Here is a 24,225-nt window from a genome sequence, read left to right as displayed (position 1 = left end):
GGATATTGACCAAATGTCCTTGAACTGATAAGTGGTTGGTTTGATTTGTTTGTTGTTTTACACCGCACTCAGCAATATTCCAGCTATGTGACAGCAGTCTGTAAATAATCTAGTCTGGACCAGACAATCCAGTGATTGATTTGAGCATCGATCCACGCAATTGGGATCGATGACATGCATCAACCAAGTCAGCGAGTTTGACCACCTGATCCTGTTAGTCACCTCTTACGACAAGCATAGTCGCCTTTTAGGGCAAGAATGGGTTGCTGAAGACCTATTCTTCCCCGGATCTTCACGGGTCTGATAAGTGGTTGAAACAAACCAGGTAACAGTAATAGCAGTTGCTGTACATGAAACAGCTAAGCCACACCATAAATATCTGTTGGTAGATGAAAAATAGAGCTATTATCTTGAGCTGAGTTTTCTCCTCAACTGGTAGGCTGGTGTAAATTAAGAACTTTGTTTCCATTATGACTCCCTAACTGTAATACAGGGAGTCTTGTCTTTTGAAGGGGGTCATTTTAAGAAAACACTAATTGATATTAGATTTCGTAATGAATTATATTTTTTATTAAAAACATACATAAAAACATCTTGATTCTCTAATACGCAGGTTTTCTTTGTCAGGGCAAACCCTGTGTTTATTGAACATCGGCATAGAATTTAGCAGTGGGTCCTTGTTTAGAAAACGTTTTTCGTGAAATATGCCATCAGGTTTTTGTTGCGGGATTAATAAATGTGGCAAATTCAGATGTCTTTACATATAATAATGACCAGTCCCTAAATTATGATCAAAGTTTATGATTTTTTGTTAATTTGAGAAAATAGAACTCTCCCCAAATACCAGTAAATGTGATCAATTTTGGCAACTTCCACTTCCTTGTCGCCATCTTTCCATGACAGCCATCCCTTAATATCGTTGCCCCACGAGAATACATCCCTAAACACAATTATTAAGTTTGAATTGAACCATTATTCAGACTAAAGCTCCTACGCAATTAGATTTTTAATGAAATTTTTCAAGGTTATAATTAAAGTTTAGTATTTAACAGTTTAAGTACCGAGAAGAAAAGCTGCACAGTAACCATGGTGCCTGGCATTCTTTACATGGTGTCCACTGTCACTGGCTACGCCATGCAGATATTAATGGCTTGTAGACTAGACAATGGTCACTTCGAACTGCTTGCTATACTAGCCAAAAATTATGATGCAATGACTTTTGGCAGTTCAAACTAACCTGAAACTTGAGCCTGCATAGTTGAAACCTTTAAGGACGCCTTTTCACATGCAAAACATGAACTTCTTCTATACACCTTTGAACATACTCCTTCCCGTTAGTCGCCTTTTACGGCAAGCATGGGTTGGAAGACCTATTCTACCCCAAATCTTCACGGGTCGATCAACTCTGAAATATGTGCATGATGGTGACATACTGCTATGCTGTATGTTCTGAATAGTTTGGGATGTCCAGTTGTCCAAGGAGGGTTCTGCCTGGTCAAAGGGATGGGGTTTTGACAGCAATCTTGCATCAGAGCCATCTTGGCCCACTGTGAGGAGGAGCGTCTGTGTATGCTGTTGTGTTTAATCAGCTCCTATTTGTTGCTCTGGTGACAACATGAACATGGTTCAAAGCTCTCACACTCGCTTTTGTTAAGCAGGACATAATCAGTAATACAAAATCTAATTTCCAAGGAATAAATCTAAAGATGACCTTTGGTTCCTTGCTTGAATGTACTTTTAAACTTTCAGGCTATGGGACTTCATTCCTGATGCTAGGGATTTACAAAAAGAACACTGTCTGTGACAGCGAGTCCGTGCTGTTATTGTCTGTAGTTTATTATTGAAAATATGTCGGCAAATTGATAACATGCTTAAACAATGATGAAGGACACAAAATCAACATTGTGAACAGGGTTGCTGGTAGTGTCTGATACACCACCTGTTGTGGACGAGGAATATTCCTGAGTGGAGAATTCACAAGTATTTGATTGTTGAGGAACCTGTGTGACTACAAGTTTGATACTGATATAACATCCACTCTTGTATACTACTGAAAACAAATTAAACAACATCCACAATTGGTTTCAATACCCACCAGCCATTACAGATAAAACTAGTCATACGAAAATAATTGGGTGTTCTGTAATGTCTTTCGATTCTGGTAGTATATACTGACTGGTCCTAGGTACATGCTACCACTTGCTTTTCTTTCCACTGTAAGTTACCAGCAACTGGGTCCTGTCTTATGATGCACTGGCTGCTTCTGTCACTATTATTGAGTTATTTTGCTGAAAATTACTTGTTTAATGCCAAGTGCTATCTGTTCATAAATAACAATATTGATGTTTTAGGTTATTTTGAAGTCAAAACTCAAATCTGAGTTTCAAGACAATTGACAATATAATGAATGTTACAGGGACAGTGCTGCCATATTAATTGTGGCATTCAAGAAATGTCAGAATTCAGGACAGCTAGAGACTTATTATTTGTATCAATCCATATTCTTTAGTTGCTCCGGTTCAGTGGTGCTTCACAGAGATCAACTTTTATCAGAACCCACATCAGATATGAAGAGGACAGGAAATGCATCAGGTGATGGTCGCGAAAATCTCTGTCTGCAAAATCACTGATGCAGCATGCAACATCCTATCAAACATTCACTTGTTACATGATCATGCTGCCTCCAGAATAAGACCCAGTATTCAGAAGGCGATAATTCTACCACGGTCCATCACCATAATATGTTTGACCATCATTAACATGAATGTTCTTTAATACAAGACACAGAGTCTTCCACTGCAGAATGCACAGCAACATTACCAGTACTTGAAATGCTCAGCTGGTGAAGCAATGACAGATAAAGTAGGTCATAAATCTTGAAGTTGATGATTTATTAATGTTGATGCATCGATACAAATTTATGAATATCGATACTAAATTATTAAGTCACTTCCACAGAAAAATTCACATTATAAGATTGCCGTAAGAGGCGACTAACAGGTGGTCAGGCTTGCTGACTTGGTTGATGCATGTCATCGTATCCCAATTGCATGGATCTATGCTTGTGATGTCACTGGATAATCTAGTCCAGACTCGATTACTTACAGACTGCCATCATATATCTGGAATATTGCGGATTGTGGCGTTAAACAATAAACAAACATATAAGATTGCCATGGTGAAGAGGGACAGTTAGAATTTTAAACATTTTGATGGATCAGCTTAGTTCATATTTTGCATTAATTTTAGGTCTACATTCGTAATTTTGATCTCAACAAATGCATCATAATTAATTTTATTCTTAATCAATATATTGTGATTTCTTTTTAAGTACCTAAATTTCCCATCAATAACACCCGTACTCAAGGGCATTCATCTCTTCACAATCAGTTGATATTTAGCAGGGAGAAGTGTTTCTCCATTGTGAACACATGATACCAGCTTATGTATTTTGTGGACAAGTACCATACAAAACAACATGCCCAGTGACATACAATTCAATTCTGGGGCTGCAAGTACTAACCCCTGCAATCAGGATCTAAGGAGCCATAGCGAGTGAACATGGGTATGGTGCTGACAAACAATTTTTAAAGAAATATGACCAGAGCTAATCAGGGATTCAAACCCGCGATACATTTCTGGCACAGCGCATTGCTGAACACAAAATGAAGCATGAACTAGATCCAGTCAAGAGTTCGATTTATTCATTTGTCCAAAACCTTTCCATTTGAAAGGACATGTCACATCTCAATTTCCTAAATGTGGAGGCTGAACAATTTACCATCTTATTTACACAGGTCAATGTGTTAACATATTTCTCTGGTCTGAATCAGGTTCAGGCCTGGTCAACATCACTTTCGTCATCACTGTCATTATTTGTAATATTTTCCTCATCAACTTTGTCTATATCACTTGTGTGGATTTTCTTCAGCTTGAAATTCTGAACATATTTTGTTTCACCGCCCCACAGTTTAAACTCACTGAAGGTTGATTTGTTCATTAAATCGGGAACATCAAGTCCAACACTCTCCAACTCATTCTTGTCACTGTCCTGGGTCAGCTTTATTGCCGCTAGCCTGGAGGCGTGCTGATTGCCTTGTCGGTTTCCAATCCGAGACACAATATCAATCTGCTCAATCTCGTCATCAAACCTGTGTAAGTAGCGATTACTGAGTTCACAAAGCTCTTCCCTCGTATACACAGATTTGTCGGAGTCAATGTTTTCCCTGAACCAGTCACATTTTTCCGCTAGAACATCCAGCTTACTTCTTGCCGATTTATCTTTAGAAATTCGCACATCCCGAAACGCTTTCCTTGACAACGCAGCTGCCTTCCTGCTGTTAGGATGAATGGGTTTTTTGTTTTGACCAACCTTGGCTTTAGGTGCCTTTGGCATTTTCCGGCTGGAAGATGACAACGGGCGTGCACTAGTTCCAGTTATTATTCCCAGTATGTACAATTCTGTCGGTTATTTAAGTTACAGTAACAGTTGTTTCTAGACAGCCCTTGCACCGTAACACGAACACGTGTTTTCGACGGAAACGGAAGTACAGTGTTAGGTAAGTACTTTTATCCAATCACAGCCTTTGAAAGCATTCATCTCGTGTTTGACATCTTCGTGCATGTGGGGTGAAATGCTTGCTTCAAGATCTTTAGTCATGGCATCGAGGCTGTCAAACTACTGCAGAAGGTAAGTGGCAGACAATGAGACACTGTTTCGGTATGAATACGAATAAACCAAGTTACATCTTAATATGCTGAAATTGGTAGGAACCCAACTATGATAAACTTTCTTTGACCTTACTGTCCGTCGTTCTATTTTCGATCAGGTAGGTTACTTATACTGTGATGTATTCTCTAAAATATGTCCCTTGTGATTTCCAAATTGAAACACATTGAACAATGAAATTAGTAAATGACCACAAAAGATCAATAAATAATCAACAAGTTATCTACAAATACTTTTTCAGGTTTACCAAAAAAATGCAATACAATCAGTCAAATGAGTGGCTGCAGTTACAGCTATGTAACAGGCCCTAGAATTAACGGGCACTCACGAATGTTCAGAGTTGTCAGCGTCCAGTGTTCTCATATAGGTATCCAAAGGGCATTTGGCAAGTAGACAAGTCACAAATCAGGTTGAAAAAGATCTTAAATCGCCCTTGTGTCACTCTTGTATAGGTACAGCCAACCATCAGGAAGCTGTCCCATCTTGAAACTTCTCGATTAATGAAGCTTGTCTTGTTTGTAAACAACCAGAGGTGGTAACTCTGAATTCCACTCACGCCACTGATAATCACTACAAATGAACTTACAACTTTCTCTACTGTCATCTATACCTTTGTGGTCTAGTGGATAGAGCGTCTGCCCGGAGTGTCATACCAAAAGATGTTACTTGTTGTTACCATGCCTAGCAGTTGGCATTACAGGGATAAAAGACTGGTCGGCTCAGTCAGTGTACTGTGTATGAGTGGGGTATTCATGTTAAACTGCATTATGGTATCTCAGTGTGCTAGCACTAAAAATCGGCATAGTCCTGAATAGTAGAAGCAGACACACTGCGTGAACGCATGCACTGATGTCGCTATATAAGTGCAATAATCTTGACTGTAATGTTAAGAAACATTTACCCTTACCTCAACTCTACTTCTACATAACTCTTGTACAAGTTGTACACGTACATAATTTGATATGGTAATTTCAGTGAGTAGTCATTTTTATCCCATTTCTGTTATGATTATTACTGTAGGCCTAAAAAACTATTAGCCAAAAATATTGTAAGGGACCCAAGGGCTTGTGAAGATGTAAAATTCTAAACTGATCACACTGAGATAGGAAAGAGATTTAAGTGAGATCTGTGATGGTCAGTGAGACAACAGGCAGCTATACATAACTGAACACAGTATTTTGGGTAAACCTCTCTTCACACATTGTAACCCAAGTTATGAAACGTATGTCCAATACCCATACACGTACAGTGGTTGGTAGATATACATTGACATGTACCCAGCACACATGAGATATATGGTAGCAGTGTTGGAAGTGTTTCATTCTGTTTGTTTCTTCAAATGGTTTTGCTTTGCAGCGAGCGTATGTTTGAATCCCAGATTCTGACAGACAATGATTCTCATGATAATGTACATGATTCATGCGCTTCACCAAAATGGTGAATACCCTACCATGTCTGCAAGCCTTGCACTCTCTTCCCACGTGATGCTGAAAATACTGCTACAAGTGATGTTAAAAGCAAATCGCTCACTCACAATCAGGAAAGATAATGTGTCATATATATATAGGCTCCAGAGGCTTGTAAGGAAAATTAAGATGTATTTCTGGTGACTCTTCAAGCTGTTTTGTTTCTGTAACATGGCAGAAATACATGTAGTTCATACCACAAACAATTCACAGAGACTCTTCACTTCAGGCTGGTGTGTCGCCAGCAAGCTGCCCTCCAGGCCCTGCCCAGGACTGCCTCAGTACGGGCGTGCAGTGCAGGAGTTATCCCCCCTCCACAGGCCGAAGGCACAGACAAACAGTACCCTCCAAAAATACAGAAGATTGTGGAGGAGATAAGTGGCCTCACATTGTTTGAAGTGGCAGACTTAAATGAGCTTCTCAAGGTAAGTGCTGTCATGATAATTTTGTACTGTTTACTTGTCTGAATACACTGAACAATGAAGATGTCGTTGACACAACAGACAAGATGTAGGCGTGTTGCCAGTTTTCGAACACTTATCTGAAGCCGGACTCTGAACCTTTTTCTCATTTTTCATGATTGGAACCATAGCTTCTACCACCCTCCCAGTGCCACTACATGTGTTCCACTTCCGTTATTATCTTTGTGAGCAGGCTTTTACTGTCGGTGAATATTATTGTTTTTCAGAGAAACGAAAAAGTTTAAAAAATCCTTATCCTGCCCAGATCCAGGTTAGAATTGATGTTCAGCCACCTGTGGTTGTCTTAGGAGGCGACTTTGCTTGTCGTAAGAGTTGACTAACAGGATCAGATGGTCAGTTTTGCTGACTTGGTTGATGCATGTCATTGTTTCCCAAGATCAATGCTCATGATGTCATGATGTCAATCACTGGTTTTCCTGTCCAGACTTGAGTATTTACAGACTCTCATCATATAGCTGGAATATTGCTGAGTGTGGCTTTAAGTAACCTTACAAATAAACCTTAGCCTACTCTATCTTTAGATGGGTTGTAATCAAAAAACACATTATTCTTTTTGGGCTTCAGTGAAACATGCATTGTAGAGTCTCCTCTAGTATTCATGGCAACTGTCTCCATGGTGTAGTAGATAGAACGTCTGCCCCGGAGAGTGGAAGGTCTGTGTTTCAATCCCCTGACTGTGTTATTCTTAAAGACATTTACGCATGGTACTTGTTGTTACCCTGCTTGGCGTGTCCTGAGTCAATACACCGTGTCTGAGTGGTGTATTCATGTTAAACTGTGACATGGTATCTCAGTTAGCTAGCACTGTAAACCAGCATAATTCTAGCCTGGTAGACGCAGTCACATGCATGTTTCTATATAAGTGCGATAATATTGAACTTAAACATACAACTCCATGTTACCTCACATGTAGAATTCCTTTCAGTGTTACTCTATTATTGAACTAGTTTTTGTTTTCCAGAAAAACCTGAACATCTCCGACACGCCCATGATGGCAATGGGAGCCTCGGCAGCACCAGCAGCTCGGGTAAGACTGGACGTAATCAGGTTGATCAGTGATCAAGTTATGTTTATCTCATCAAAGTGTCGGAGAGTTCTTGTATGCACTATTGAGCAGTGATGTCCAGTAGCTGCTTCTTGGACTAGTTGACTACCTCCGTGGTCTAGTGGTAGAGAGTCTTCCCGGAGAGCGGAAGGTTGGGTCTCGATCCCTGACCGCGTCATACCAAAAGGTGTTAAAAGATGGTACTTGTTGTTACCATGTCTGGCGCTTGGCAGTAAGGGGCTAAAACAAGGACTGGTCGGCTCAGAGTCAGTATACTGTGTTTGAGTGGGGTATTCATGTTAAACTGCGGCATGGTATCTCAGTGTGCTAGCACTATAAATCAGCATCAGTCCGGACTAGTACAAGCAGTACCAAACAGACCCGTGAAGAGGTCTTCAGCAACCCATGCTTGCCATAAAAGGCGACTATGCTTGTCGGAAGAGGCAACTAACGGGACCGGGTGGTCAGGCTCGCTGACTTGGTTGATGATGCATGTCATTGTCTCCCAGTTGCATGGATCGATGCTCATGATGTGAATCACTGGAATGTCTGGTCCAGCCTCGATTATTTACAAACCTCTGTCGTATAGCTGGAATATTGCGGGGTGCGGCGTTAAACAACAAACAAACAAACAAAACACTACCAAACAGAATTTGTCATAGTTTGGAGAAATTGAAAATAAATTTTGGAATAAAATTATTGCTTATTGAGGGGTGCAGGTGGCAAGTTTCGCAATATGCCGTGTTCTGGCTGTTGCTTTGATAGTGGACTTCAATAGTGTTTAAATGAGATAAAGTCTGGAATAATTTCTTTTGTTGGTTGTGTATTTTCTGTTCCCATCTCTATTTGTTGGTTGAGGTACTTTTCATGAAGGCTTAGCTCTAGATCCCAAGCCAGTGATGATCTGAGTAAGACAGGTTGTCTATAATCCTCCAGTCAAATCTGACCTAGATGAGCCCCTACTGACCAGATAGTCTACATTGTTTCAGTGTGTTTCTTTTTCCAGGAGGAGGAAGAGGAAGAAGTGGCACCTAAAAGAGAGAAGATGGCTTTTGCCGTGAAACTTGTCAAGATTGATATGAGCAAAAAAATTCAAGTCATCAAAGAAATTAAAAATCTTATATCAGGGATGAATTTGGTACAGGTGAGAGGAAATTGAAAAAGGCAAATATGTTTTTGGAAAAGAAATCAGTTGTTAGCTCACCTGGGTATGCTGTGTGAGTACTTAACAATGGTAGCTCGTTAGCTCACCTGGATATGCTGTACGAGTACTGAACAAAGGTAACTTGTTAGCTCACCTGGGTATGCTGTGCAAGTACTAAACAATGGTAACTCATTAGCTCACCTGGATATGCTGTACAAGTACTAAACAATGGTAACTTGTTAGCTCACCTGGGTATGCTGTACAAGTATTAAACAGTGGTAACTTTGGTTTACCTGGTCCATTGTTATTTATGCTGTATTTATAGGCTGCTGTATTAAGCTGGAATTCAACTGACTGCATTCACTTTTACTTTACTATATGTGACCTTTTTTACAAGGACGTTATTTTTTGCAGGCCAAGAAGTTTGTTGATTCCCTACCCCAGGTAGTTAAGGCTGATATTCCTAAGGACGAGGCGGAGAAACTGAAGGAGACGCTCATTGCAGTTGGAGGAGAGGTAGAGATCGACTGATTGGCCAGTTTGGGGATGATTTCATTGGCCAATCGACTGACATGTGACTGCATTTACATACATCTGATGTACATGGCGTTACTGTGAATGAGGAAGATGAATCGAACACTGCGACATCTATGAACACAAGTTGGATACCTTGTATTATGTATTTGAACACAGACGATCTTGACCTATGGAGTAAACTGACAATGTATTCACGAGACTTTGACAAGTGGCTCATGGCACAGACTTGTTTTTTTGTTACTTTTGCATTGAATGTGCTGGTAGTCAAATGACCATGGTTTAAGGTCATATCTGAAATGCAGAGTGTGTAGCTCCGTTTCCAAGATTACAGTAGTAATTGGCCAGGTGGCATTTTAATTCCTATTGATTTGGTCAATATATGACAGAAGAAGATCATAAAAATTTTAAGTTGATAAATTTTGCTACTTGTGGCAACCATCTAACACTTCGACAGGCATGTTAGCATTTCATTATTCAAGTATTCATGGATATGTTTAGTTGTTATCATCGTCCATTCAGTGTTTGACCACATTGTACAGCAAAGACAGTAGGATCGTCGACACAGTTCCCCCAATGGTGCATTGACCTTGGAGCAGAAGGCACCTTTATTGGTTGCCAGGCATTTAGAGAGACATGGATTGGCGTTGTATATACCGATATTTCATCTTGTTATTTGTGTGAATGTGTGATAGATTAGAGTTGCAGAGAGTAATTCCTAGTGCCATGAAGAGCCTGGCTGATACCAGGTATAGTTGTGCTGCTGTACAAGATAGTATGCTCGGGCTGTCATCGACGTAGTCACTCTACTGGAGTATCTCCAGGTTCACAAATTGGTACACATAGAATTGTTTAACTTGGGTCAACTGTCATTACAGAACACTACTTGGAAATATATTCCACAATTGATATATACTTGTAATACCCGGTGGGGTCTGAATGTGCTGGAAGATGTCATCGGAATAGTATTCAGTATTGCTTTGGCCCCAATTCTTTCCTGTTTTCACAAGTCCTTATCTACTACCGAGTTGTAATCCACCAGGTAATGTCACTAGTTCTTTCTGAATGTTACTTCTCGAGGACTGGATGACTTGGGAATATTTTCTAACCCGATTTTCAATTCGAATCGGATAGTTGTTAAATAGTTCTCCAAATTCTACTATAGTAAGAAATGTCTTGTATAAGTTCAACAAAGATATTACCAGTCGGGGACAGCCCTAGTCTAGGTGTCTGTAGGTTGGGGAAGCGATGATGTATGAATGATGCGCCTTGACCTTGAAATAAACATGTACTCCTTGAATCTGTCTTGTAATGAATCAGTCATCTGTGATCCTTGGCGACTCTGTAATTTGTGCATGCTGCCATGTTGGAATCTGCTGATCATGGGTTAAAAATCCCATTTTTTGGACCTGATTATGAACCTTGATCCTGTCCCCGAAGTGTTAAACATCTACAATCTGAATACCTTCCACTTCAACATGAAACACTCACCGCTTCAGTCACGAAGTGGTGTATTCGAGTGACCTTGTTCCAAATGGAAGGACCATTCCTAAAGGTTTTGTACTGTATGAATGTCGGAGCTTGCAACATACAATGTTTGGCCCTCACCCTATGAAGGTTCATACTCCAATGATCTCACACAAAGTGAAAGTCAATTCTTATAATTGTTTTTGTCACAATTTCTTACCTCAAAGGATGTAGGCCATGATCTAAACACTTTTTTCATGTGACTTCCTGTTTACACTGACAGCCATACAACAACCAGCTATATAACACGGAGTAAAATAGTTCCTCAAAAAGAGGTGACATGGGCGTATGGATGCACAACTTGCTCTTCAGAAACATCTTACGCATCATATCCTTATTAGATGAGTAAGGTCTGTAAAGAACTACCTCACTAAGTCAGCCACAATGACAGTGCCTCGTAATATACTGAACACCAAAAGAAACGCGAAATCTTCAAGTTCCTATTTAATATGGGAAAATTGTTGTGAAAATGGTTGGCTGCTATGGTTCCATTGTAATGGGCTTTAATTGTTTCAAAATGACCCTAACCAGAGTTAAGGGCAGTAGACTCTTAATCCACAGCACTCAAACGCACCGACGTTATGTCAGTGTGGGATTGATACGCACGAAATGCACGTGCTGCTTATGCCGCAAAAACTGTCCGTGAAGATGTTGTCTTTAAAAGCCACAAAAGTGTCACTGTGGCCAAGGACAGCTGCACAGCTCGAGATTACCATCCTGCAGGTGTGGCGTCACATCCCCATGAACACTACCAACCGTCTTATTCACACCGTCCATGCACAGACGGTGTGTCGCGCTTGTGAATTCAAATGGGGGCCATACCAGGTATTGAGGTGTACCCATACTTCAGTTGACTTCAGCATGGCCACATGGTGTTGTGTTGATGGCTACAGAAGATGTCTGATGTCCAGAGAACTGACTCTTTCTTATTGCTATTGAATTGTGTTGTATCCATCATTATTATGTTTATACCAGCTGAAACAAAATACATCATGTTTCCTATACCTTCTTGATTCGCGTTTCTTTTGGTGTTCAGTATACATTTAGATCAAGTACAAGACGTCAAAATGGCCGACACGATAAACATGACGGGAGAGATTTACGAAGTTGTTAATGAACCTGTAGCAGTTACATGTGTTAGTCATCATTGATCAACTGGCCGATCATTGAAAGTAAAGATTAGGACACCAAGGCAAGTTCACAGATTGCTGGAGACGGTCAATGTCAGCCTAGGCACGGATCGAGTTGATACTACGATAGTTTAGATGTGCATTTCTTCGTTTGTTCATTAGGATAGGCCGTAGCGAGGATATTCGTGAACAATCATGCAGTCATGCTCTCTGACATGTCTCAATGTAAACTGAAACGCTGAGACCAAGAATAAAGGTTCTAAATTATCAGAAAGAACGCTTATGTATGTTTTCGTGCAAGGGAATTCCCAGGAATGTGGAAGTAGTCCGTCAGTGTTTATGTCATTTTAAGAACATGGTCTCGTGAAAAACGTATGAACATCAAATTGTGTCGTTCAATTAGTGGTATTCTCAGACCTATTCTTTTTAGTGGCATTAAGTCCTTTCTAAAGAACACAGCCAAAGTTCCTTGTATCAGATAACAGATCACCAGTATTCAATTAAGACCCAGCTGTCTGTAAATGTTGGCAGTCAAGCAGTGATGATAGACTGAAGACAGGTGGCAAGTATTCGTCCTTGAGGAAACTGCAGCACAGGGCCTGCTTGTTCCTAGATAGTATTTGAAAAACTCAACACAAAATATGAATATTTTTTTATTTTATTCATAACAATAATTGTAATACTCAACACATTCAAGTAGTGTAAGCACATGTATCCCACAGTGACATCATACTTAAAATGGGATACGTAGCATCCACGTCTGCCAGTGTGCCACAGCTGATACATCCATCTGTGGCAGATACAAGTTGCTGTAGCGACTCCCGAGACATCACTACAGTGCACATTTCCCAACAACTTTATACACAACACCAGCCAGGCTCCACTGTAAGGCACCAAGTGGGGCTCTGAGGTTCTACACAACACCAGCCAGGCTCCACTGTAAGGCACCAAGTGGGGCTCTGAGGTTCTACACAACACCAGTCAGGCTCCACTTAAAGGCACCAAGTGGGGCTCTGAGGTTCTACACATATGGCTCCTGGGTTCATACACACAAAGTAGTTTTCAAGATCCCCCCCCCCCAACACCCTGTGAGCAATCACTGGCATATACGTTTGTTGCTATCTTTTCTGTTAACCATGTTGACTGAATTTCTGTAAGGTACACTTTTCTTGATATTCATGTGCCCACAATCTATCATTCTTTGCTGTCAAAACACTTCAAATATGTATGAACCCAGTGTTAAACTTCATGGATTTCTAGAATGTTGTTAATGTTTAGTTCAATACTTTGCTTTAGTTATAGTATGAAACTAATATAAACACATCTGGATGGGTCAGGGAGTACATTTCTCTCTCCCCCCCCCCCCCCCCAATATTTAGGTAATCGGCTGTTAATGATGATGATGTGAAAAAACCATTACAAATGAACTGAATATGAAAAAATACCAGTCATAAAAAAAGTTTCATCTTATAGGAGAGTCCTACAACCACCATAAACCAGTGAATCTATGAATACAAAAGGATGAATCAACAACATTCTCTCTCGACTGGCAGAAAATCATTCACACAGCACTGCACTAAACAATCAGAGCATGTTTCAATAGGAGATACAGACTTAGTCAGTACTGCCAATTTCTAATTGTAGAAATGTTTCAAATTCTTTGAGTCTTAGTAACTCCAAATACCAAACTTTAGGCCACACCTAAATTTGCTTTTTTCATTCCTCCAATAAGTTGATAGCCAATTGCAGCCAAAACATATTTCAAAACAAGGACCTATTGAAGTTGACATTATACACGGGAGTCAAAATAGTTTTTATGCTTTTCCTGAAATTGATAGGACGCAGACGCACAACAGCTTCCCACTTGAATCATCAGGTTGGCATTGCCTAAAGCAACAGCTGTGTTGCAGGTCCTCCCACATATAACCATTTTTATTTTTCTATACCTGTCCACCTTAATAGTGGAGAAGAAAACTATAAAAAAACCTGAACTGCTTGCCAAGATAGGTATATATTCCTGTTAAAAAAATCAGTGAAGCAATTATAACAAAAAGTGTGTCGTTATGGTAGTACATGAAAGCATCAGTTGATGGCAGATGACGATGTCCATACACTGATCCAAAGCACAAGGAAAGAGAGACCGATGAAGAGCACAGCATGCTGATTGAGATATCCATGGTCAGGGCAGGTCGTTATCAATGATTTTTATCCCGTTTCGGGCCATGTATTCCCATCTACCAGTCCTCAAAGCCGGGCAGAGAGAACTTGACTGCAAACTCCTCCACATTGCTCTTCAGGGCCTTGACCTTGCTGGTCACTTCTGGGTCGGTAGCCAGCTTTGTCTTGAACTCGCGTAATGTTGGTCCGCTCGAGCTCACGACTTCTTGAGTGAGGAGGATGGCTGAAAGAAGAGGTCTGGTGTAAGTAGGGTAACAATAGGGGGAACCAGTGTCGGGCACAAGGCATATTCTCAATAAGTGGAAACAGTGTCGGGTACACAGCATCTTCTCAATAGGGGGAATCAGTGTCGAGTACACGGCATATTCTCAATAGGGGGAATCAGTGTCGGGTACACAGCATATTCTCAATAGGGGGAATCAGTGTCAGGTACACAGCATATTCTCAATAGGGGGAATCAGTGTCAGGTACACAGCATATCTCAATAGGGGGAATCAGTGTCAGACACAGCATATTCTCAACAAAGGGAATCAGTGTCGGGTACACGGCATATTCTCAATAGGGGGAATCAGTGTCGGGTACACAGCATATTCTCAATAGGGGGAATCAGTGTCGGGTACACGGCATATTCTCAATAGGGGGAATCAGTGTCGGGTACACAGCATATTCTCTATAAGGGGAATCAGTGTCGGGACACAGCATATTCTCGATAAGGGGAATCAGTGTCGGGTACACAGCATAAATGTTTACGTACGACAGATATATTTTTCAAGAATTTAATTGCCCATAATTAAGGGTGCATATCACACACGAGTGCGTATTATACGCAAGTAAATAAGTCTTGTGTACATTGATCAATCAGAAGAGGTGCTAATAGGGATTGTTCACTAGCCAATAAATGAGCAAATACTGCCGTGGGCGCTATAAGAGTGGGGCACTTATTACATTGAATGCGGTATATGTATGTATGTATATGGACCATTGAGGACACTGTGCTCCCACCTTGATGAATGAATTCAACAACTCGGTCAAAGTCTCCCTCTTTCATTCCACGTGAGGTGAGAGCTGGGGTGCCGATGCGCAGTCCGCTCGGCTTCAGGGCACTCTTGTCGCCAGGGCAGGTGTTTTTGTTCACGGCAATACCGATGTCCTCCAGCACCTTCTCTGCACGCGCTCCATCTAACTTGTTAGGTCGGAGATCAACCAACACTAAATGTGTGTCGGTCCCACCTGAAAGCATGGCATCTTAGTGTTAGCTCAGATCAGGTTATAGAGCATCTCAGAAATGATTCAATTTCATGTCACAAGATTTTTATTTGAATTAGAAAGGATTTGAAAGATGAGAAACTAACAAGGTAGTGCCAGATATTAGCCATATATTAGTGTGTGTTGTTTTTTATTTAACAACGCACTCAGCAATACTGAAGCTATATGAAGGCGGGCAGTAAATAGGACTGGACTAGATTATCCAGTGATTGTATGAGCAACAGTCCAGGCCATCAGGTTGTGATGTCACACAAGCCTTGCCACAAGTGCCCTAAGTACTCTCTAATCATAAGCGTAGATTGCAAGGGACCAATTTTTACATGGAATCCCCACGGGCACAAAGAATTTCTGTGCTGATTTTCTTCAATTCTTCCATGCTGTTATTTGTGACACACAAATACCTGATACGATGACGACACACACACGACAGTGGGCACACGCATCTGATACGATGGCGACACACACACACGACAGTGAAACTACGGTTGGCACACGTACCTGATACGATGGCGACACACACACGACAGTGGGCACACGCACCTGATACGATGGCGACACACACACGACAGTGGGCACACGCACCTGATACGATGGCGACACACACACACGACAGTGAAACTACGGTGGGCACACTTACCCGACACGATGGTGTATCCCTTGTTCTGCAGTCCAGTGCACAATGCCTTGGCGTTGACCATCACCTGCTTCTGGTATGCCTTAAACTCCGGCGTCGCGGCCTGCTTCAAGGCTACAGCTACAGCTGTATAGGGAGGAGGACATGTATGATAACAATGTGCAAATGTAGAGGCTGTCAGAATATTCTTAAATACCATAATTTGGATTACAATGAATCGCAAGAGTTAATTTTCTAATTTCTTTTGTGCCTACAATATTCAGAATGTAACAAGCCTACAGACAATCCATCCCACTGTAACCAGCCTACAAATAATCCACCCCACTGTAACCAGCCTACAAATAATCCAACCCACTGTACCAAGCCTACAAATAATCCAACCTACAAATAATCCACCCAACTATAACCACAATCTACAAATAATCCACCCCACTGTACCAAGCCTACAAATAACAGTGTTTACGTGCTGTCTGATATCTGTAAGGCAGGCAGACTAGTGTTTACGTGTGGTCTGATATCTGTAAGGCAGGCAGACTAGTGTTTACGTGCTGTCTGATATCTGTAAGGCAGGCAGACAAGTGTTTACGTGTGGTCTGATATCTGTAAGCCAGGCAGACAAGTGTTTACGTGCTGTCTGATATCTGTAAGCCAGGCAGACTAGTGTTTACGTGTGGTCTGATATCTGTAAGCCAGGCAGACTAGTGTTTACGTGCTGTCTGATATCTGTAAGGCAGGCAGACTAGTGTTTACGTGCTGTCTGATATCTGTAAGCCAGGCAGACTAGTGTTTACGTGCTGTCTGATATCTGTAAGGCAGGCAGACTAGTGTTTACGTGTGGTCTGATATCTGTAAGCCAGGCAGACTAGTGTTTACGTGCTGTCTGATATCTGTAAGGCAGGCAGACTAGTGTTTACGTGTGGTCTGATATCTGTAAGCCAGGCAGACTAGTGTTTACGTGCTGTCTGATATCTGTAAGCCAGGCAGACAAGTGTTTACGTGTGGTCTGATATCTGTAAGCCAGGCAGACTAGTGTTTACGTGCTGTCTGATATCTGTAAAGCAGGCAGACTAGTGTTTACGTGTGGTCTGATATCTGTAAGCCAGGCAGACAAGTGTTTACGTGTGGTCTGATATCTGTAAGGCAGGCAGACTAGTGTTTACGTGTGGTCTGATATCTGTAAGGCAGGCAGACAAGTGTTTACGTGTGGTCTGATATCTGTAAGCCAGGCAGACAAGTGTTTACGTGTGGTCTGATATCTGTAAGGCAGGCAGACAAGTGTTTACGTGTGGTCTGATATCTGTAAGGCAGGCAGACTAGTGTTTACGTGTGGTCTGATATCTGTAAGGCAGGCAGACAAGTGTTTACGTGTGGTCTGATATCTGTAAGGCAGGCAGACTAGTGTTTACGTGTGGTCTGATATCTGTAAGGCAGGCAGACAAGTGTTTACGTGCTGTCTGATATCTGTAAGCCAGGCAGACAAGTGTTTACGTGCTGTCTGATATCTGTAAGGCAGGCAGACAAGTGTGTACCTGCTATCTGGTGGTTGTGAGGTCCCCCCTGCAAGCCAGGGAACACAGCCTCGTTGATCTTCTTCTCCAGCTCATACATCACATTCTCCCCGCTTTTCAGCACCTTCCGCACACCTGCAAAACAACCAACCTCAGTCAGGGATACGTCAGGCAACACTTGAACATGTTACACGCATCATCACTTTTCCAACGATTGGGGATCACAACTGCAACTGCATGACTGTATTTTAATGAGAACAAGAGCGCACAAACAGAATTTGTCATCAGCAACCAATGCTTGTCATAAACGACTAACGTTACGCTTTTCTCAAACCTGCTAACTGCTATATTGAAGCCAACTCATCAGATGAAACTACCAAATATTATTCTCATCTTTACTGACTACCTTTTCTATAGAAGATCATCCCCGAGCGAGGACCACGCAGGGTCTTGTGTGTCGTGGTGGTGACGATGTCACAGTAGTCGAAGGGACTGGGAACCTCGCCGGCAGCCACCAATCCGCTCACATGGGCCATGTCCGCCAGTAGCAGCGCACCCACCTCGTCAGCGATCTCGCGGAAACGCTTGTAGTCCAAGTTCCTCGAGTAGCAACTCACACCTACAATAACAGACCTTAGTGTTTCATACGCTAGATCAAATGAATCTTGCACTTATTTCTGTAACTCCAAATCAAACATGCTAAAAGAGATCTCAACAGACTAGGCTTCACAGCTATCCAGAAAATGCAAGCTTCATTAGTCATAGAATGAACAGCAAAATGCTCTAGTCTTGCTAAATTATGCAACTTATTTTTAATAACATTTAGTAATAATAAGTCAAATAAGGAGTCTTCATATTAGGGCTGGGACGGGTAGCTCGGGTACTTGGGTAGGGTGCTTACCGAGTAGGACCCAGGTACCAACAGGACTACCTTGACCCGCGGTTAGTCACGTGATATATTGTTAAATGAGAAAAAAAAATCACTACTATAACTCCTTGGTTATCTACAAATCGTTAAAAATGTTCGGATATCTTCCTGACTTGAGGCACATTCCTTCTGACTTGTAAACGTTTTGAGTAATGATACAGCTTCAGTCAAGTTTAGTGTATGCATCGTTTTATAGGTGTATCAAATTACTTTTTACAAGGGGTATTTCCAAACAATTCCTAATCGGACATTTTGTACCCAACTCTTGGGACCTACAGTAGGTATCCAGGTAGGGTCGGGTAATAGGGGGTCGGGCACCCGGGTGGTAATTTGGACTTGTCCCAGCCCTACTTCATAGCTGCATGGCATAATGTCCTCACCAGCAACAATCATTTTCGGCAGGAACATGAGAGCATTTTCCCGCAGTTTGTCATAGTCGATCAGACCCGTAGCAGGGTCAACTTTGTACGGGAAGGACTCAAAAAACAGTGAAGTAGCTGACACTCGTTTGTTCTGGGTCATGAAGCCATGACTAAGATGGCCGCCGTCAGGCAGGTAGAGGCCCATTATCCTCCCATGGGGCTCGACAAGGGCTGTGTACACTGCAAAGTTGGCGGGGGAGCCCGAGAGAGGCTGGACGTTCACTCCCCACCGGTCAGCGTCGAGACTGAATGCCTCCCTTGCCCTCTTCTGGCACAGCAACTCCACCTTGTCGATGATCTCGTTGCCACCGTAGTATCTGTGTAAGAAAAGAGTAGGATATGGAACGCAAACTCTTATTCCCAGTAGCAGATGAATTGTTTTAATAACAGACAACTTTTCAAGAACATTTTTTAGTGCATCGAAATGTGATATAACTGAGAACAAATTACACATTATACGTTTTCTCAGACACCACATCACTCTAGATTTATATTTACAGGACCTGTGATCATCTGAGGTCTTCAGCAACCCATGCTTGCCATAACAGGCAACTATGCCTGTTGTAAGCAGCTCAGGCTCGCTGACTTGGTTGATGCATGTCATTGTATCCCAAATTGGTGAATCAATGCTAATGATATCAACCACTGGATTTTCTGGTCCAGATTTGATTATTTACAGACTGCCATCACATAGCTGGAATATTTTCCGACATTTTGCATACCAGGAACAACTAAAGTTTGAACAGTTAAATTATATTTTGACTAGTTTTAAAGATTTAAAGTTGAGTTACACTGCAGTCAGCAATACTGCAGCTACACCATCTAGCCTGACAACAACCATGTCTGGACCAGGCAAGTCAGTGATGACCAGTAGGTGGTACCAGGACCTGGAATCTACCTTTGTCCGGGCTGACCCTCGGAGTACTTGTTGGTAAGACAGGAACCCAAGGCTTGCAGTACAGAGCGACTGGCAAAGTTCTCCGATGCTATCATCTCAAGTCCCTTGCGTTGACGGTCTTTCTCCTGGCAGATGAGTTCGTACATCTCAGGATCATCCGTCTTAATATCCTCTTGCAGATTCATAATGGCGGCTGACTGGTCACTAAGTCACTGGACAGACAATGCAACACTTGTACACAAGTTATCATTAGGGTGAAAGCATACATGTCATCACCATCATAGAGAGAATAGTGAAAAATCAGATTTTGTAATGTTTAAATGTTTTTTTAACAAAGCAAACATTGACAATTATTTTCTTTCCCCGTGCAAACATACCAGTTGTAAAAATTGGAATATCCCTACATCATGTACATGAAGAATCTAAAACTAGATTTATCAGAATTTACTCAAAAATGCAGTTGTCTCTATATACTGGGATGTATACAGAGGCTGATATTCAACCCCAAATCTACAGCAAAAGGCAGTAAAAATTCCCAATTTAAAAATAAATTTTCCTCAGAATGTACAAAAATAAAAAGATTAAGAATCCAACTTTTTCCTAAGTTATCTGCCAAGGGAATCCTAGATAAATCACCGATACATCTGTTGCCAAACTTCGATATAAGAGTGTCTCAGTGAATAAAATTTGTGATTTAATGCTTAACAAACTTTGCAGTCACAAAATAATCTGAAACAATTTGAAATCATAAAAGACAAAATATATCTCTATCAAATTTATCAGGGCTTGCACACTGTAACAATAGCATTGTGAAAACTATTTCACTCCAACGCGCACAGAGAACAGACTTGACATACCGTATTCGACGTAATAAGCGCCCACGGCGATATTTGCTAATATTTTGGCTCTTGAACAATCCCAATTAGCACCCTTTCCGATTGATCAATGTACACAATACTTATGTATTCGCGTATAATACGCACTCGTGTGTTATATGCACCCTTAACTATGGGCAATTAAATTCTGGAAAAATATATCTCATATATAAACATTTCAGACTGTCAGCATAAACCATGAAATTTATCTTTCATCTGTTTTTTTCCCCAAAATAATATTCTAATAAGTGCCCCCTATTTCTAATTTTGAGAGCGCTGTGGGCGCTTATTACGTCGAATACGGTATTTCAAATATCAATTAGCAAGTTTGGAGCAGTGGTTATGAATTCATCTAGTGTTGTTATCAACACATCTCATCTCATCTCACAATAACATCTCATGATTTATAACTCGAACACAGGTGCTTGTAACACAAAGCAGCTACAAGGTGTATGGCAACTGCCAATGTCAATGTTATCATTTTCTAAGCCACTGGTTGTGACCACATATCTTGTAGTTACTTTCTGCGGTACAAGCCGGAGTGATCTTGAACACCGTATCTACATACATGTGCCCTACATAATTCATCAAGTTCACGACAAAGCAATCTCAGCAGGTCGGGGTGACTAACCTATTTATAGACGGAACATGTAGTAAACATGCATATGAAACATGTCCTTAGCTTACCTGGAATAATACACACTGCCTGTTTATTTCTAAATCTAAACTGACATGTACATAATTATGTTTTGACGGGTACACCCCAAACATGTTTAGACCTTGAACCCCAAGTTCCAGGCCATAAGGCCTAGCCTAATGAACTGGACTTTTTGTTCACCTTTAAAAGTTAAAATAATTACGTTAAGCTGCATTAACATTCAATATCTTTATTCCAAGGCGAGGACTGGACGTTATGTAATAAACAATTGGTCATCATAATTAATTTGACCAAGTATTACATTCGCCTGATTAGGCCATTGGATGTACGAATATATAAAACTAAATATCTATGAATAGGCCCTACACAATTGAAACATTTAAATATAATTTTGAGGATAAATATTCGTCTATCAAGAAAATCTGTGACCCTGAACAAATATTTACAAAAGAAAGTCCATCTTTACAGGATTCCCTCGCTCTCAGTGTAAGCAGAGACCATATAATTAGGAGATAAACCGCGCTAAATTGAACATTTGAAACCTCACGCTGCGCGTTCGGTTCCAAATTCAATTTAGCGGGGTTAAATCTACAGGTAACCTAGCTCTACATTGAAAACACAGTATGTTTATCTCCATTCTACCATGACTAAATAAAACGCGAACTCTTTGGTAATAGCAAATATACTGAATGAAGCGGCATGGGTTGAGTTCAGTGTTTTGAGTGGGTTATCGATCTGAACTACAGAATCACCGAACAAAATATGGTGCTGTATATACTCAAGCAGTTTGTTTACACCGTAATACTTCACTCGAACATATGACAGACATTGAAAGCATATAAGCACGGCAACTTGGTAAGCTAACGTGAGGTGGGCAAAGAAAACAAAGCAAGCTTTGCAAGGCTTTCGCTCTACATCGCACGTCACCATTATGACGTCATATTATGACGTTTATTGTGATTTAATAGACTCTGATTGACCAATCAGAATCGAGTAATTTCCAAATTCATGGTAGAATATCTATTATAATTATGGTCTCTGTTTTTCGTGTCAATCTACGCATGAACAATCACTGCTTGAAGTGAGTTGTTCAAAATATACCAGGCTACTTATTCTGATAAACAGCGATAAAACATGTCACATTTCGTTCTTAGCAAATTGAAATTTGTAAAATCATTATATCCTTGATTCCTATCACATCTACAACAAAGTATACAAAGAGAGCACATGGCTGTGCAGCGACCGTAACGTCATAACAAACCACCTCAAATGGCGCCAAATCTAGTCAAGAAATCGTGCGATAAAAACAAGTTTCATAATTAAACTCATATGACAACAACATGCTTGGGTACTGTTATGTATCATGAACACTCACAAACACGATGACAGCTTGTCAAACAGAGGAAACAGGTCACCCTTAACCGTGACTATACACAACCCTCGAGTACGGTTCTCAGTGAGTGGAGGTCGACGAATGGTCGCAGCCGTTTATATAGATACCAGTAACCAATGAACGTTACTGTTGTATTTTCTTTCGGAACCATCTCCAATAAAAAAAGACGACACAAACGGGCATCTTGCATAAGTTGCAAGGGTAGTAACTCTTCATTTTTGGCGGGAAATGCGATGTTTTGTTTGATATAAACATGGACTAATATGGGATTTTAAAACATTTTTCCTTGTGAAAGTTAACTTGAATAAGAAATAAATAATCTATCCCTGAACATAGCGGGCTCGATCTATCCCTGAACGTAGCGGGCTTGTATACATCTTTGGAGTATAATAGAAAAATAATTATTTTTCTTCAAGTAGAGTCGGGTATGGGTATCTATACAAGGGAATACTAAGATTCCTTCTTGGCAGGCAACATGCGTTACATCGGATCCGTCGATCCGTTGACCGACTGATCCCGCCTCACATAAGCTGTACAATCATTAATTGGCTAAATAATAACCTTTTACATTGATTTTCCCCAAGACATTTGATGTTTTGTTATTATAACACATTTTTTGGATATCCGTAACAACAACACCTATTAAATAAATGATTTTGTTATCAAAATCATCAATTATCACCAGAAAAAAACATTGATTAATTGTAAAAAAGCTGATACGGTTGTTTTAGTCCCTTATTGTTCTTGAGTAGACGAAACTCTCCGCCCGTAATCATGAAAACAGCGACCAGCTTGTACTATCTGGACGGCAATCAAGGCCATATTAGACCAATATGGTGTCAGTTACTGGTGTATGTAAACTTCACGCATGATCCAGTTCTAGTGGGGTACTGAGCAGTGCAGTAATATAGACAGTGTCCCTGGAACATACAAGTAATCTGGCTTTGATGGGTTTTTTTTATGGATCTTGATGGTGGCACGTACGGACGTGGGGAGGTTGTGGGTGTAAAGCGGAAAGTTTGTAGTACTGCTGGGTAATGAGCTTAAAGGTGTCTCAGGGTGGACTTGTGTTGGCGATCTAGTCTGCCAGTTGGGTCTTTCTTGAGCTTCAGGTAGGCAGTAGCGTGAGACAGCATCTTGTTGACCAGGGAGTGGAACGTAGACTTAAACAGGATGTCAGTGGCTCTACCCTTGTCGGCTGGGGCAATGGTGATGTCTGGGTCTTCCTTGAGGTCTTTGATGGGTTTTTTTCTGGGCTCGAGTGTGGATTGGTGTTTGATTTTGGGGCCTTTTGAAGAAAGTGGCTGATCTGATGGCGCAATTTGTCACTCTTTCCACCTGGGGCGAGTTGCTGGAGGCCTTTCTCGATGTTGCTGATGAAGTCATGGTAATGTCGGCGGGGCAAGGT

General features: G+C 41.1%; 3 protein-coding genes across 3 annotated transcripts; 1 reads left to right on the top strand and 2 right to left on the bottom strand.

The window, feature by feature from the left end:
• Positions 1-3,682: 3,682 nt before the first annotated feature.
• On the bottom strand, positions 3,683-4,546 carry LOC124150416 (translation machinery-associated protein 16-like). The gene has a single exon (XM_046522427.2). The coding sequence runs from the start codon at positions 4,394-4,396 to the stop codon at positions 3,836-3,838; it is 561 nt and encodes a 186-aa protein (XP_046378383.1). The 5' UTR covers positions 4,397-4,546; the 3' UTR covers positions 3,683-3,835.
• Position 4,547: 1 nt separating this feature from the next.
• On the top strand, positions 4,548-10,700 carry LOC124150414 (39S ribosomal protein L12, mitochondrial-like). The gene is made up of 5 exons (XM_046522425.2): positions 4,548-4,690; positions 6,425-6,620; positions 7,639-7,704; positions 8,729-8,866; positions 9,281-10,700. The coding sequence occupies exons 1-5, from the start codon at positions 4,623-4,625 to the stop codon at positions 9,395-9,397; spliced, it is 585 nt and encodes a 194-aa protein (XP_046378381.2). The 5' UTR covers positions 4,548-4,622; the 3' UTR covers positions 9,398-10,700.
• A 1,997-nt stretch (positions 10,701-12,697) lies between these two features.
• LOC124150405 (serine hydroxymethyltransferase, cytosolic-like) lies at positions 12,698-22,949 on the bottom strand. The gene is made up of 8 exons (XM_046522408.2): positions 22,800-22,949; positions 19,892-20,103; positions 18,952-19,310; positions 18,050-18,262; positions 17,665-17,778; positions 16,139-16,261; positions 15,238-15,465; positions 12,698-14,458 (listed from the first exon to the last, which is right to left on the bottom strand). The coding sequence occupies exons 2-8, from the start codon at positions 20,074-20,076 to the stop codon at positions 14,292-14,294; spliced, it is 1,389 nt and encodes a 462-aa protein (XP_046378364.2). The 5' UTR covers positions 20,077-20,103; positions 22,800-22,949; the 3' UTR covers positions 12,698-14,291.
• Between the last annotated feature and the right edge of the window lie 1,276 nt (positions 22,950-24,225).

This window comes from Haliotis rufescens, unplaced genomic scaffold, assembly GCF_023055435.1.
Source record: "Haliotis rufescens isolate VD_foot unplaced genomic scaffold, xgHalRufe1.0.p SCAF_20, whole genome shotgun sequence".
In the NCBI taxonomy this organism is placed as follows: domain Eukaryota; kingdom Metazoa; phylum Mollusca; class Gastropoda; order Lepetellida; family Haliotidae; genus Haliotis; species Haliotis rufescens.
This window is presented reverse-complemented; position numbering and strand designations above follow the sequence as displayed.

Excerpts from the sequence above, each read along its gene's own strand:
- LOC124150405 (XM_046522408.2), bottom strand. The coding sequence starts at position 20,076 with ATGAATCTGCAAGAGGATATTAAGACGGATGATCCTGAGATGTACGAA. Across the intron at positions 18,263-18,951 it reads GCCGAAAATGATTGTTGCTG|GTGTGAGTTGCTACTCGAGG; the intron begins GTGAGGACATTA and ends CTGTTATTGTAG. Across the intron at positions 15,466-16,138 it reads GGGATACACCATCGTGTCGG|GTGGGACCGACACACATTTA; the intron begins GTAAGTGTGCCC and ends CCATGCTTTCAG.
- LOC124150414 (XM_046522425.2), top strand. The coding sequence starts at position 4,623 with ATGTGGGGTGAAATGCTTGCTTCAAGATCTTTAGTCATGGCATCGAGG. Across the intron at positions 4,691-6,424 it reads CTGTCAAACTACTGCAGAAG|GCTGGTGTGTCGCCAGCAAG; the intron begins GTAAGTGGCAGA and ends TCTTCACTTCAG. Across the intron at positions 7,705-8,728 it reads CGGCAGCACCAGCAGCTCGG|GAGGAGGAAGAGGAAGAAGT; the intron begins GTAAGACTGGAC and ends TTCTTTTTCCAG.
- LOC124150416 (XM_046522427.2), bottom strand. The coding sequence starts at position 4,396 with ATGCCAAAGGCACCTAAAGCCAAGGTTGGTCAAAACAAAAAACCCATT.